We start from the raw sequence: 14,382 nt of genomic DNA on the forward strand, positions 1-14,382 counted from the left end.
ACCTACATCCCCAAATCCTGCACTGGGCTGATGGGATTGGGATGTGCAGCCCCAAACCTGCAGCCCCAAATCCTGCACTGGGCTGGTAGCTGCCCCAAATCTACAGCCCTAAATCCTGCCAAGCTGGGAGCTGCCTCAAACCCCATCCCCAAATCCTGCCCCGGATTGGTGAGGCTGCAGCATCCCCGGGGAAAAGAGAGGAGGGATGGAGACCGCCGCTATCAGCCTAGGAGCACAGCGAGGAGAGAGACAGCCAAGGTCAGACAACACCGCCAAGACGCAGGACGAAATCTGCGGGAGAGCAGGAAATAAATCGAAAGGAGAGGAGGGGAGGAGGGAGAGGGGCAGGAGGGTGGAGGAGGGATGAGGGCACCGAGGGCGGCAGCGGGCGGGCGGGAGAGCTGTGGCTGCGGGGCCGGGCTGTGCGCGGGAGGGAGAGCGGGCGGAGCCGCCACCACAGCGCCGCCAAGGCGCCGCGCCCTCAGCCCCGCTCAGCCTCTCCTCCAGCCGTGGTAACGCAGCACTGCGGTGATGCCCCGCAGCCCTTCGCTGCCACCTTAGGATCCCCCCCCCGGGCCCCATAAAGACCCCGTCCCCTGATGGCAGGGCTGGGCGACGCCGTCCCCTCAGGGCCCCTTGATGCCCTCATGCCATCAAGGCTGACAGAGTCCCATGGAGCCCCATCCCCTCAGGGCCCCACGGCGCTCTCCATCCCCTCTTGGCCCCGTGAAGCTCCCACCCCCTCAGGGCTGACAAAGCCCCCCGTCCCCTCAGGGCCCCGCAGTGCTTTGCATCCCCTCAGGACCCCACAAAGCCCCATCCCTCGGGAGCCTCACAAAGTCCCCCGTCCCTTCACGGCCCCATGAAGCCCCCATCCCCTCAGGGCTGACAAACCCACCCCATCTCATGGGAGGTGCTCCCTCTCACCTCTCACGGTCCCATAAAGCCCCCATCCCCTCGTGCCCCCGCCTCCCATGGCACTCACACAATCCCACCCCATGCCCCCTTTGCCACCCCCACCCCCCATTTCCCCATCCCCATGACGTCTCTCCTTGTACCCTCAGGTGCTGTCAGCTCCAACCCACAGCTCCGGATCTCTCTGAAGCCCCAGCAGCCATTCTGCTCAGGACCTTCGCAGCCCAAGGGAGGAAGGCAAAACTCAGGCAGAGGCACTGCAGGAATCCCAGCAGACCCACACACCATGTTCTACATGCATTTGCTCGTGAACAGGCGTGGGCCGCTGGCCAAGATCTGGCTCGCTGCCCACTGGGAGAAGAAGCTCACCAAGGCTCACATCTTCGAGTGCAATTTAGAGACTACCATTAAAAAGATCGTTTCGCCAAAGGTATGTTAAGAAAGCGGGAGAGCATCTCCTGGCGAGCCCTGAGGTGTGAGTGCTGCAGGGAATGGGGCCATTGCTGCTGTAAGCACGTAGTAAGAAGCATTTGTGGCTGCTTCAAAACCAGCGTGAGGCAAATCCCTACTCTGATTTTATTCAGTTCTGACTCAGATATAAGTCTCAATCCCATTAAATGATAGTAATAGAAATGTCTTGCTTGTTATTTTACTCTTGGAGGTCTGTGGAATGTACTTGTCTATGGAATAAGAACATTTTTATTGTAGCATTTAAACTGGGGCCGTGAAGATGACCAGAGGGCTGGAGCACCTCTGCTATGAGGAGATGAGGGAGATGGGGATTTTCAGCCTGGAGAAGAGAAGGCTCTGAGGAGTCCTCACTGCAGCCTTCCAGTACTTGGAAGGAGCTTACAAATGGAAGGGGGATCAACTGATAGTGATAGGAGAAGGGGGAATGGCTTGAAACTGTGAGGGGAGATTTAGGCTAGATACCTGGAAGAATTTTTTTGCTCAGAGGGCGGTGAGGTGCTGGCACAGCTGCCCAGAGGAGCTGTGGGAGCCTCATACCTGGAGGCACTCAAGGCCAGGCCGGATGGGGCCCTGGGTGTCAGTGTTGTGCCACTGGGGTCTCCTCAGAGATTTTGAGCTGCAGGTGCACAACACAGCCTGGGAACTGACAGGACCTGAGGAAATTGTCTCAAACAAACAAACAAACAAACAAAACCAAATTCAGCCACTACACCAAAATCAAGGGAGAAAGAAAGCTACTGTAAAATTGTACAGAGATATTTGAGGACTATTTTTTGCTGATGTTACAGTAAGTAACTTTTGACATATAATAACTATCCTTGCACTTTCAGTGGACTCCTTCCAGACCCACCGTTATAAGCAGATAAGTACATAAATAAGCTCAATTGGAGACTCTTATAAGAGATTCTGCATTAATCCTTTGTGTATCACAGAGAAGTTGGGACTCAAGCACAGATGCAGGCAGTATCCATGACTCAGTCCTTGGCCTCTCAGTTGCAACTGCATCCAAGGGAACAGTGAGAACATTTTGCACTGTCATTAATTGATGGTGAAGGAGATCTGAGGCTTTCTGCTGGTGCAAGCAGGATTTTTTTCCCTATGAAAATACCTGTTTGATAGAGTAAATTTTATCATCTGTCTTCCATGGGTTATGATTAATCGAGCATAATTGGTTTGGGACTTAGGCTTCAGCATGGCAATGCTTTGGAGCAGAAGCAATTAGAAACTCCTAGCTCTGAACATTGCTTTGTCTCTGATCCTCTGTCACAGGACAAAGCTCTCTGCAGGTGTGTTTTTACCAGAACTCTGTTACTACTGTGCAGTATTTCCATTTTAAATTGTTTTTTTTGTTGTTGTTGTTTTTTGTTTTGCTATTAACTGCTGAACAACCTTTTAAACTCATCCAAGTTTACGATAGCTCTGCGCACCTCTGGGCACTTACTGCTGGGAGTGGTGAGGATCTACCACAGGAAAACAAAATACCTCCTGGCAGACTGCAGTGAAGCTCTGACGAAAATGAAGACAGCCTTTCGTCCAGGTATGTGCAGGATCTGCACCTTCCCACCTGCATTGCTTTCTGCTTTGTTAACTGTGCTTGTTTCAGTCACGTACACGTCACTGATCTCAGAGGACACTGAATGTATTGGTGCATGCTGCTGATGGTTAATCTGGCTTAACTGAATGCAATTTCAATTTGACTCCTTTAAAAGAAGTAGTATCTTAAATGGTCCTACAAGAAGCAGCTTGAATTCAGCTCCCATTGCTAGATAATTAATTGTCACCGCTGATGACTCCAACAACAGGTCTAAGAACCTGTTAGTGCCAGATCTCACTGTGTTTTGAGCTCTAGCCACAAAGCTAGCAAGAAGGGAACTGAGATGATGGAATCCTTTCCAGGGAGGCTGTGTGTTTGCCATGTTAAGGTGACAAATAGGGAGGCACTGTTGTCTAAAAAAAAGACTTAAAATACCAACATCCACTGCCAGCCTCACTGTCCTTTGTGACCTAGATTGGTTGCAGAATATTGAACACCCACTCTGCGTGGTTTTCAAGGATGTGACTGTGATCAGTTAATATTTGTGAACGTGGAAACCACTGGAAGAATCTCTTGCAATAAGTATGCAGTGCTGTTTTTAGTGGGTGCTGTAGCAGCTTGGAGAGGACTGTGCAGCACATGAACAGAAGGCAGTGGTCACAGCTGCAGCAAGGGAAACTCCAACTAGCTGCAGGAGGGGAACAGTTCACACTGGCAGCAGTAAAATGCTGAAACAGGTTGTCCAGGGATTCTGTGGACTCTCCATCATCAGAAATAGTCAAAAGTGATCTAGCTTAAGAATTAATTCTGTTTTAAGCCAAAGCTTGGATTAGGTGACCTTCAGAAATCCCTTCTAACCTGAGTTGTTCCAGCATTCCCTGGCTGCTAGGTATTTGCAGCCAGTTGTTATGATTATTTGATGCTGGAGAATAGTGTCATGTAGACCCTGGATAGAAAAACAAAGCAGTCACCCACTTGAAGCCATAGTGACTTCACATAGCTATGCATAAGCACAGTGCATTTACAGTTTTTCAAGAGCTGTACCAGTGTCCAACAGCAGCATCCTCTTCCCTGTCTCTCTGTAAAATATGGCTCCTAATTATATGCAAATTAAGTATTTTCATTCCACTTTGGAGTCTTGTTGACAAATTGCCCACGCTTTTTGTTCTCTGTGATGGCAACAGACCTTTCTGACAGGTTTACAGTGGGAGGACATTACTTCTCTGTGATGGCTGTTTATGTCGTTTCCTTTTCTGTTTCCTTTAGGACTTGTTGACCTCCCAGAAGAGAGCTGTGAGGCTGCTTATCAGTCCATTACATTGCCTGAAGAATTTCATGATTTTGAAACAACTCTACCTGATCTAAAGTAAATTCTCCCTCCTTTTTATTCATTATTTCACTGTTTTCAGATGTAAAAGACATCCTTACAGTTATCTGATCAAGACTTGCATGGGATTGTTTTGATTTGACAACTGATCTCTTCTGAATCCCGAGTTGAGCTTTACAAGGCTGCAGTCACAACACTGTGCTTTTGTAGAGCTCCTCCAAGTCCATTTAACCAGCAAACTTGAACACTAAAATATATCGAGCCCCCACTTCCAGATTTTCTCATTTACAATTGTCTGAGTGAACCCTGCAAAGAGATTCCTGTCCTTGGAGGAGGTGTAAAAGCCTGAATGCTGTTGTAACACCGTGGAGCCAGTGGTTTGTAGGCTCACAGTGTCGTACTGTTCTGCTGTGTAAATGCTTTTCATTTCTGCTCCCTTGCTCTTTGGGCCCTGGCTGTTTTATCAGCTCTAGGAAGCTTTGCTTCCAATGAAAAGCCAGAGTGTTTCTTTGGCTTTTTGGAATGGATCAGCATTAATGTAGAAAAAGTGATAAAAGCAGAAGGCTAAGATGTGTTTCCATGCCCCAAAAGAGCCAGGATAGTGGATTTGAACAGAGATTTTCTCTGCACCTCACCATAAATGCAGCTTGAAGGCATCTATAAGTCTTCAGTATTTTCTAAGTGCAGCTGGGATGCAATACTAGTTATTCCATTTATTCAAGTACCCCAACATGCCACGTCTTTCTGCCTTTTCTGTCTACCCAAAGAATCCCTATGGTTTGGTGTAAAGATGACAGTGGGACATTAATTCGATGCCTTCTATGTGACAAGTGCCTGGTAGTTAGCAGGGCCTGAGCGTGGCCAAACTCACACAAGCCCAGATTTGTGGCAGAAGAGTAGAGAACTAGGAAATAGAGAGAGGAGCACGGGTGCTTCCCTTGTCCTGCAGACATGCCCACTGCTCCTTGAGCAGATTGCTTTCTGGCTGCACGTCTGCATTGTTTGGGCACAGAGGGCCAGGCTGGGGATTGCTCTGCAGTCCGTTCAGCTGAATGCTTTCCCCTCATTCACAGACCTCTCCCTATGTAGTGTTTGGTTACAACCATTCCAGCTTCAGCCTCCACTGTACAACCTACATTGGAGACTGCACAGGAGGCCTGGCTAGCAAAGAAAGCAGCTGCCTGCTTGCTTAGAGGTAGCCCTCATGACCCACAGCCAGCATCTGTTTTCCACATGCTCGTTTTGAGCTTCTAGAGGAAACTCAAAGCAGTGGTTTTTGTGCATCAAATCTTAAATAGCTTGAATGCTGATGGCTTTGGGAGCCAGTTGTTCTCTCTCCACAGAAATGAGGATCAGGTGGGGTGCTTTCAATGCCATAGGAAGCAGTTATCTTCTGGGGTTTTTCAGCAGAATGTCAGGTTTGCAGACTGGTTAGCAACACGTTTTCACAGTCAAGTGAAATGGTGAATGAGTTTCAGTTCATCCTGTATTCTGTATAATGTTTCTTTCATCAGTGCCATTGATGTTGCTGAGCATTTTACCTTGAATCAGAGCAGAGCTGAAGACATCACACTTAAAGAGGATTATGAAAGCAATGTACTTCTCTGTGATAGGAGCTTGGGTGAGAGAAGTTGAGAAATTAGAAATATTCCATAAGGAAAAGTATGTTTCATGCAAAACGTTGTACAGTGAGTAATTCATGTGAAAAACCTATCCCCAAAAGAGCATTTGTTTATGTTTGTGCTGACTGCCCTATCGTGGTCTCACGTTGAAATTTCCCTGTCAGCACTCTACCTAAGTAATAGAATGAGCTTGGAAACAGGGAATCAAACCCAACGTTTGGCAGTAGATGAAATTGACTTTTGTCCATTCCACGTGAGGCACGGGACGTCCTACAACCTTTGAAAGCTAGTTGAAAAACTCAGGAGGTGGAGAAATGCACGTTTCCCATAGAGGCGTACAGGAGGAGCCTGACACTGTCTGTGTTTGTCCAGATGAGGAATCAGATGCGCTGAGGAAACAGAGCTGCTTCGATGTGAGCCTCCTGGTGAGCAGCTGCAGCCTCGTGGCCGATCGCAGCTCTGCAAGCGTGAGTGGAGACCAGGCTGCTGTGCGTGAGGGCTGGCGCCGCTGGGAGCAGGACTGCTTCGGGGATGAGGAGGCTGGTGCAGACATGATTGGTAGAGAAACAGAATCGCTTTCTTTCAAAATGTTTTTTATTACCGCAGGGGAACAAATGAAACGGCTTGAAAGTCGGCGTTTGCAAGCAGCAATTCTTTCTTCTGTTTTTATGCTGTGTTTTTTTGCAGCTTGTCACTGTATCTGTGATCACGTAGATGTCACTAAGTACAAACTAAAGATTTTAGGGCTTTTTTGGAGTTAAATGCGTTTGATTTGTATTTATTATTGAGTAATTTGGTTTATATTTATTATAAGTAACACTGGGCTACGTCAGGCTACTGCATGACAACTACTGCTTAGAATGATTCAACTGTGTGTTTTCTGTTTAAGAAATCCTGCTGAGGGATGAACAAAATAGCCTAACTAATGGCATTCTTGATATGGAAGAAGAACTTCCTTTGTCACACGACCTGCAGGAGAGCAGCACAGCAGGTGAGTTGGCAGCACCTCCTCCTCACGCCTCACGTGAACTCTGCTCCTGTACCAGTGCCTCAGTTACTCCCATTCAGCTCTGTGTGCATGGATCAACACCCAGAGCCCTTTTCCTTTGTTAGTTTCCTTTCCTTCTTTCCTGGTGTGTGTCATTCACCATTTTAGGTATAATTTAATTGGACCTAGGAATTCCAGACACACAACTTGACAGCGCTTAGAAACACAGGTGCATGATATCCTGAGATCCACACTGCAGCTTAGGCAGTCATGTCACTTCTGTAGGGAAAAGGAAACCGAGCGGAGTAACTTTGAATGTTACCTGCCAATATCACTTCACATTTCAGCCACAAGTGACTTTCAGCCATTCACACAGGTGTTCTGAGCCTTGTTTCAGTTTGGTATCACTCTGCTGATATTCAGTTTGTCTCACTGCCTGCCCTAACAGGGTCCTGTGTCAGCAGAGTGTAAGCAGCAACAGTGCAGATGCAGTGGTTCAGGTCACTGTGATTACAGACTGAATCAGAGTTTGCAAATTCTGAGCTTTCCTTTGCTGTCTTGAATGTTGTGAGGTGGAGAATTCATTCCATCCTGACAAGGTTGTGATCTGGATCTTTTGCTGGGTGTTCTTATAGCCAAGTCCAAGCCTGCAGACACTGCAGTGAAGACAGAAAGTCATCTCATGAACGAAACGATGCTTTTGCCTAAAGAAGAAGAAGGGTTTGTGCTTGAGCCAGTTGATGATACAGGTCAGAACTCCATCAGTTTCTTGCTGGCTGTTTGCATTGCTGGGTTTGGTTTTCTCCTTGTTAGTGTAAATATTTGCAAAACATTATCTTCACTTTTGTTTGCTCCTGCTGTCAGAGTTCTGTTCTATGCTCATTCTCATACAAAACCAGGTTGATGGGTATTATCTGATCTGCCCAGTTCTCTGCTTACAGCTCCTTCCCCATACCAAACCAAATGCTGCTGCTCTGCAGTTCTGCTGGCAGTGCTACCAGAAGTTCAGCTGAGCTTTTGTTGCCAGTGACACCTCCATGATCCCATGTGTGTAAAACCACAACCTTATACTTTGAGGCTTTGGGATCTCTTGTCTTTACTGAGATTAAAAAAGAAAAATGTCTCCTTTCATCTGTGTGTAAATCTAGGTCTCAGCCATTCTGATGGTGGCTGGTAGCACGTGAACGAGTTCATACTGATGATATTTAGAATACTGGCATTTTCCAGCCTGCCAAGACAAAGTTGAGGAAGCTACAGTTGTACAACCCATCAGCAGCTCTGTTCTGTGTTTACAATCCACATCTCAGTCTAACTGCCAAAGTATTAAACTGACAAATACAGATATTAATTATAAGCTAATGAAACCTGTTGAGTACACTGGCAGTTCTTGGAACAATTAATTCCTGGTGGATTAAAGATAGCCTGCTCAGTCCCGTTCATGTATCATGTGTTCTCATTAAGTCACTGTGTTCCTGATTCCTCAGTGCAGTATTCATGTCTCCTGTAATTAAACACCTCTGGGTTTCCTGTACAAGAATACAGAGAGGAAGCTTTACAGACACTTCTGGGGGAACAGGCCATCCTCTTCAGCTCTGTGAAGTCAGGAGGTCTCCAGCTGTCCATTTACTCACACTGGTTCTCTTCACACTTAAGTTTTCTGTGGATGGCACCTTATTTGTGAATGCCTGCTCTGTAATGGCTGTTGAAAAACAGGCCTCCATCAGAAACAGGAGGAGCTGATCCTTTTCAGCTTTGACTATTGAAATTCCAAACAGTGAACATGAGGCTGAAGGGGACAATTAGCTGAGGGTCCTCAGCTGTCCCCATCTCTGCTAGTCAGCACTGCAGGTAGGTGTGCCTGCAACAGAGGCCAAGGATCACAGGTTGCTAACGATGGGAGGAACCTTTTGTGGCCATCTGTGTTCTGAGGTCAATGCTTTTTTGTTTTTTGAACGCTTGATCTCTTTAGATTTCAACCAGAGGAAAAGCAATAAAAGGAAGAGGAAGTTGCTTGTGGATGCAGACAAGGAGCTCAGCTGCCATGCTATATACCACCAGCTTAACAACAGCCTGGGCACCCTTGTTGCGTTAGACCTCGCACCTCCAACTAAACAAACAATGATGTGGAAAGAATCAGGAGGAGTGGAAACACTCCTGTCCCAGCCTGCACAGCTTTTGTTTCATGCTGAGCTGCAAATGGTAAAGGTTTCTTCCTTGTTGGTTTGTGTGCCTGTGTGTAGGTGATGGGACTGTTGCACATCCAGGATGGAACTGCCAGGGGTTTGCACAGCACTGCTGGAAGTATTGTGTCACAGCTCTGTTCCATTGGACACCTAATGATTATTTGCATGCTCATCACTAATTGCTTCAGCAGAAAGACCATCTGTGCAGCTCCTGGCTTCAATCTCCAGTGCTCCAGCAAGTTAAAAATGATCAGGAGAGCTTGCCTTTCAGGTGCTCCACGGGTTCTGGTCGCTGTGTCCCATGGGTGAGCAGGGCAGGGCAGAACACCCCTTGCATGCTTGTAGACCTTAATGCTCTTTTGTGCAAGGGAGAGAGATTTGCTCCGTGGAAATGTATGTGTCAAATCCTTCCATGCCCTGTGTGCTATCTGACAGGTCTTTTGAAGAAGTTGCACGTTTAGGAATGATGATAAAACAAAGAAAGATCGACTGGTGTGCAAGGAGGTGGAGAAAGGTGCAGTGCTGGCCTGGTGCTAATTGCACTGCGTTCTCTCTGTTGGATCTGCAGGCAAACAGCTCAGCAGGTTCCATGGGGCAGAACAGCTTCACCTCTTGGAGTCCAGATGCACAATTAGAGCTCTTTCCTTAGCTGTTCCTATGACATTTCTTCATAGAATTTGCTGCCAAAGGGCCATTCCTTTTTTAAAGGTGCAGATTTGAAATGACCCAATGCAAATCTCTAAATCCTGGGGTGAGGTGATGAACGTGCAACTCATCTTCAGACCTCTGCTTTGATGCTTGCAAATAATCTAACACTGTATTCTGACAGTAAACAAATAAAAAATAATTGCTTTCAGTTCTTTGCAAAATGCTTCAAGAGAGGTAGATTTGAAATGAGAAGAAATGTAACACAGATGGAGACAGAAGAAGCAAAGGAGGAGCAAGATGCCCCAGGTAATGTTTTAATTCTGCTGTGGCAGAATTAGCTGTTAGCAAATGCTCTCTGTTTTATGTGATGTTTTAGACGTGCACAGCGTGCAGCATTCTACAAATCAAAGGTCAAAACATTTCAACCATCAACAAAACTGGCTGTTTTAATTACAAAAATACTTGTTTGGCTTTTTTAAGAGCAGGTGAGCAGTCGCTTCATCTTGAGCCTTGTGTTTCTTTGTCAATACAGAGGTGCTGATAACAGATGAGTCGAGTGACCTGCAGGAGTTGGACTGCTCAGAGGCTGAGGGAAAAACTGGCAATGATTTGTTTGCCCTGGCAGCATGGAATAGCAGCAATGGAACTGTGAATGGCTTTGGTGAAACCCTGGTGAGTGGTTTCCTTCTGTTCTGCAGACCCAGGTGTACTTCCTGGCTCCATTTTGTGCTGGGGTTCCTTTTCAGACAGGTGAAGAAATTGTTAACGTAGGTTTGCAAAGCCTCTCACTTCAGGAAAGTTTATTTAGGAGCATTTTGGCAGGCTCTCACAACGAGGGAGCTGCCTGTTAAAATGTCTGTTAATTGGTATAGATTACAGTAGGATCACTAAGTATGGCTGGAACCTGGATATGAACCATAGCCTGATTGTAAACAAAAGATGCTTTTTCATTTCTAAAGATGGTGATGCTTATCTTTGGTGTCAAAAGTTGAGAAAACGCTCGAGCAATAACAAATTATGGAGTTCTGCCATCTTTAATGTGAAAGGGGGGACTTAGGAGTGTATGGAAGTCCTTGAAGTTGACAGAATGACAAAACTGGACTTGATGGCAGGAGAACATTCAAGGCTTGTGCCTAAATGAGGGTAGATCCCATGTGAGAAGAGGTGTGGTAGAAACAGCAGCTATTAAACTGTTCTGGAAAGTATTTGTAACAGTGAACTGAGCAGAATTGTTGTCACACAGTACAGTAATGCCTAAATTGCAGCACCACTTGATGCACCTCCCTGTTCTGACAGCAGGATGAAGCTGCTTTCTCTGAGAGCTCCGTGCTGGTGAATAATTCAACGGGCCGAGAAGCTCCAGTGCAGCAAGCTGAGATAACACACGTGTGTATGCTTACAGCTGGCAGTTCTCACACTGCAGAACAGCATCATTTCACAGGAATATTTCTTAAAAATAGTTACAATTCCATGAATTTACAGTGGGTTTTGGTGTGCTACCAATTTTTGACACGTTTCTCTTCTAACTTTCTGTTGTATTTCCCATCAAGGAGCGAGAAGTGGAAAATAAAGACAACGAAGAGGTTCAGTGGAGCAAAAGAACTCTTCAGGTGTTAAAAACCCTACAGGTAACAGTGCTGGATTTTGAAACTAGAAGCCCAAACCAGGTATTGATTTCTATTGGGCCGTTTCAGAAAACCTCCTGCTTCCACTGCTTAGCATCACTGTGTCATATGCAGAGTGTAACTGCATTCTGTGGGGTGTTGGTGGAGGAAGCCAGGATTCTCAGTGCCTGACGTCACGTTCATTCTCCCACAGCTGCTGGAATTGCTGTGGAATTGGATTGGAAATGCTCTGCACTTTTGTTTGCAGTGCTTGCTGTAGCACTGATATTTTGTTCTCTCCAGCATCCCCACAAAGCCCAACTTCCAAGCACCTGCAGGCTTGCAGGATCTCTGCCATGCATCGCAGGGTGCCTTCATTTGACTGCTCAGCTGCTGGAGCTCTTCCTGAGATGAAGGCTATGGAAAAGCGTGGGGGTTGTGCTGCAGATGGCCACCCCTTCTCTAAAAGGTTTTAATGCCCCAGAGCTTTCAAGATGCTTCAACATGAGCAAGGCAGGCAGGGCTTATCCTGCCTTCCTTGCAGAAGGAACTTCGGGGCTGGTGAAGCTGTGTGATGCCACATGCTGTGCTCCCACCAGCAGGAACGTGGCAGGCAGCCTGGGCTGTCCCAGCACTCAGTGTCCAAGCCCTCACTGGGTCACCTTGTTGCTGAGCTTCTGCCAAAGCAAAGCTCACCAAACCCTGCTCCCAAGCCTGGCTTTTCCCCACTGCCTGAGTTTGGCTCCGCAGCCTTCTTGGTTGTTTAATGATGTGAACATCTTCAAAAGGTTCTGTGCAACACCCATAAAGAACTCCGTATGTATATGTGCAGCCATTAAAAACCAAGCAACAATAGGGATGAGTTAGCTGGAACTGGAATTGCCTGTGGTGTGGCTGGTGTTCTGCATCCCAAGGACAGGGCATGCAGTGACTTTGATTGCTTTGCATCACGAAAACCATTACAGGTAGGCTTCCTCGTGGGCTCCAGTGCTGTTTCACTGAGTTCAGTGGAGCTGTGGGCATGTGTAGATGTTAGTAACATATGTAGGTGCCAGCAGTACTACAGCAATCGAATGTGAAGAGCCACTGTGTGAGTGTAAATGCCTGCTAAGGTCCTGTTCAAGGCCTCCAGGCGGGAAATAGTGGTTCTGAGCAGCACTGTTCAATCCAGACTTACTGAGCTCTGCTTTTCCATGACCCGACTGCTTCTCTTTTTGTCTCCTGCAGCACCTGAACAAATCTGGAGTGAATTCCTTCAGCTTCCGGGAGCTCTGTCAGAAGAACAACCGGAAAGAAGTGGCAGTGAAGTTTTACATCTTCCTTGTCCTGCAGAAGCAGATGGTCGTTGAGTTGGTTCAGCGCGCTCCCTTTGCAGACATCACAGCCGCCGCCGGCCGAATGTTCAGCGCTCACTGAAATCCCACAGCAGCCAGATAAGCTCAGCCAAACGCCGTTCTGTTCTCTTTTCCCTGCACAGAAATGGGACTCTCAGCAAACCACGCTGGACTGAGCAGAGTTCTTTCATCCCTGCGCCCTCTCAGAACCGCACGGCCACCAATTGGTGCCGCTGCGTGGCTGCGGCGTTGCTGAGCAAGCTGTTCGCTGCTGTGGTCAGTTTCAATGTAGGTATGTTTATAAAAAGCTGTTACTCACCCTGTTGATAATAGGCAGCTAAAATACATGCTCCCCCTCAGACATTTGCAGCATGAGGGGCTTGGTGAAAGCTCTTCTTTCTTAGAGTCCAGTGTTGGAAATTAGGTTATTTTCAGCTTGTGTGTTAATTAGGTATCGTGGTCAGAGAAGGGAATTCCTTTAAGCTGTCTTTGAATTTATTCAGAATTATTTATTTCAAAGAATGTTCAATACTTGTCCTGTTAAGCTCTAACAAGCAACTGCCTGCAGCGCTGCTGTTGTGTGTTGAGATGGAAACTTCTGCTGTCCTTGAGGTCAGGAGGAAATCTGCCTTCCAGGAACCCCAGCGCTGTTGCATTTTGTGGGACATTTATACAAAGACTAACAGCTCCCCTTATGCACAGGCCAACATAAAAACGGCTGTTAGAAACGTTAGTGATCCTTTGTACATTTATCTGATTTATTTAAGGCCTCTACTGCCATTCTGTTGGTAATTTCCACGTGCTGAAAGCATGGCTGTGTGCATTTGGTGCTCCAGGACATCCCAGTGCTCTGGGTGTGCTGACACCTCTTTCTATGGAATCAATAAAAGTCTGACCATGATGTTTGCTGTGTATTTGTTCTGAAGGATCAAAACTGGTGCCGCCTCACTTCGATCCGGCCTCATCTTGGTGTTTGCTGTGATCTTTACATGCATGAGGGTGGATGATGCTGTCATCCTGACTCTCCAGGCCTTCGTGTTGGTTACACCCCTGCGTGCCCAGCCTTGCTAATGTGGTGCTCGACACCACGAGGGGTCAGGAGGTAAACAGCACAGAGGACAGGCTTGGGAGACGAGGAGAAGCCGTTCCTTCCCCCGAAGGCACCTGAAATGAATGTGTGTTGCAGCAGAGCTGCTGCCTGCACCACGTCTGCTGCTGCCATTCCAGGGAGAGGAGCTCTGGCAGCAGCTGACACGAGGACAATTTGCTCTTTCAGAGAAGGAGGCTTCTGTTGGCTTCACCAGGAACTGGAGACACAAAAGGAGGCTGGAGGAGAGCAGAAGACAAGCGGGAATAAACCAGAGGCAGGTTGGCAGGATATGCATACATTGAAAGCAGTCTGTGTGGCAGAGTAAATGAGGTGCAAACCTTGCTGTAAATAGCAGAGGAAGAAAGACGAGCATATCTACAAAACAGGTTTGTCAGAATTCCAAAATAACCGGCTGGGGAGTCACACAAGGAGCTGCAGAGGAAGCCCAGCATGTTGGCACTGCTTTTACATGTGCATGGGCTGAAACGTGGGCTTGGTTTTCCTTCTCGGTCAGGTGTGCTCTGAGGTTGGGCTGTGATTTGGATCCAGGAACACGTCCCGCTCTGACCTCGCCAGCACACGAACCGTTTCCTCCCTTAAATCCATATGCACATGCAGACGTGTAGGATCCAACGCACGCAGCTGTCAGGTCGGTTCCTGCACTGC

General features: G+C 47.2%; 1 protein-coding gene across 1 annotated transcript; it reads left to right on the plus strand.

The window, feature by feature from the left end:
- Window positions 1-1,186: 1,186 nt before the first annotated feature.
- Window positions 1,187-12,913, plus strand: RAD21L1 (RAD21 cohesin complex component like 1). The gene is made up of 13 exons (XM_042832442.1): window positions 1,187-1,345; window positions 2,794-2,923; window positions 4,187-4,286; window positions 5,762-5,868; window positions 6,242-6,427; window positions 6,759-6,860; window positions 7,493-7,606; window positions 8,827-9,056; window positions 9,898-9,994; window positions 10,221-10,360; window positions 10,985-11,074; window positions 11,239-11,316; window positions 12,520-12,913. Exons 1-13 carry the CDS (start codon window positions 1,202-1,204, stop codon window positions 12,706-12,708), a joined length of 1,707 nt encoding a protein of 568 aa, XP_042688376.1. The 5' UTR covers window positions 1,187-1,201; the 3' UTR covers window positions 12,709-12,913.
- Window positions 12,914-14,382: the final 1,469 nt, after the last annotated feature.

This window comes from Centrocercus urophasianus, unplaced genomic scaffold, assembly GCF_019232065.1.
Source record: "Centrocercus urophasianus isolate 14NV4802_14NV808 unplaced genomic scaffold, USGS_Curo_1.0 seq_38, whole genome shotgun sequence".
Taxonomy (NCBI): domain Eukaryota; kingdom Metazoa; phylum Chordata; class Aves; order Galliformes; family Phasianidae; genus Centrocercus; species Centrocercus urophasianus.

Coding starts and splice junctions, on each gene's coding strand:
- RAD21L1 (XM_042832442.1), top strand. CDS start 1,202: ATGTTCTACATGCATTTGCTCGTGAACAGGCGTGGGCCGCTGGCCAAG. Junction 5,869..6,241: donor TCTCTGTGATAGGAGCTTGG/GTGAGAGAAGTT, acceptor GTGTTTGTCCAG/ATGAGGAATCAGATGCGCTG. Junction 11,075..11,238: donor AGCAAGCTGAGATAACACAC/GTGTGTATGCTT, acceptor TTTCCCATCAAG/GAGCGAGAAGTGGAAAATAA.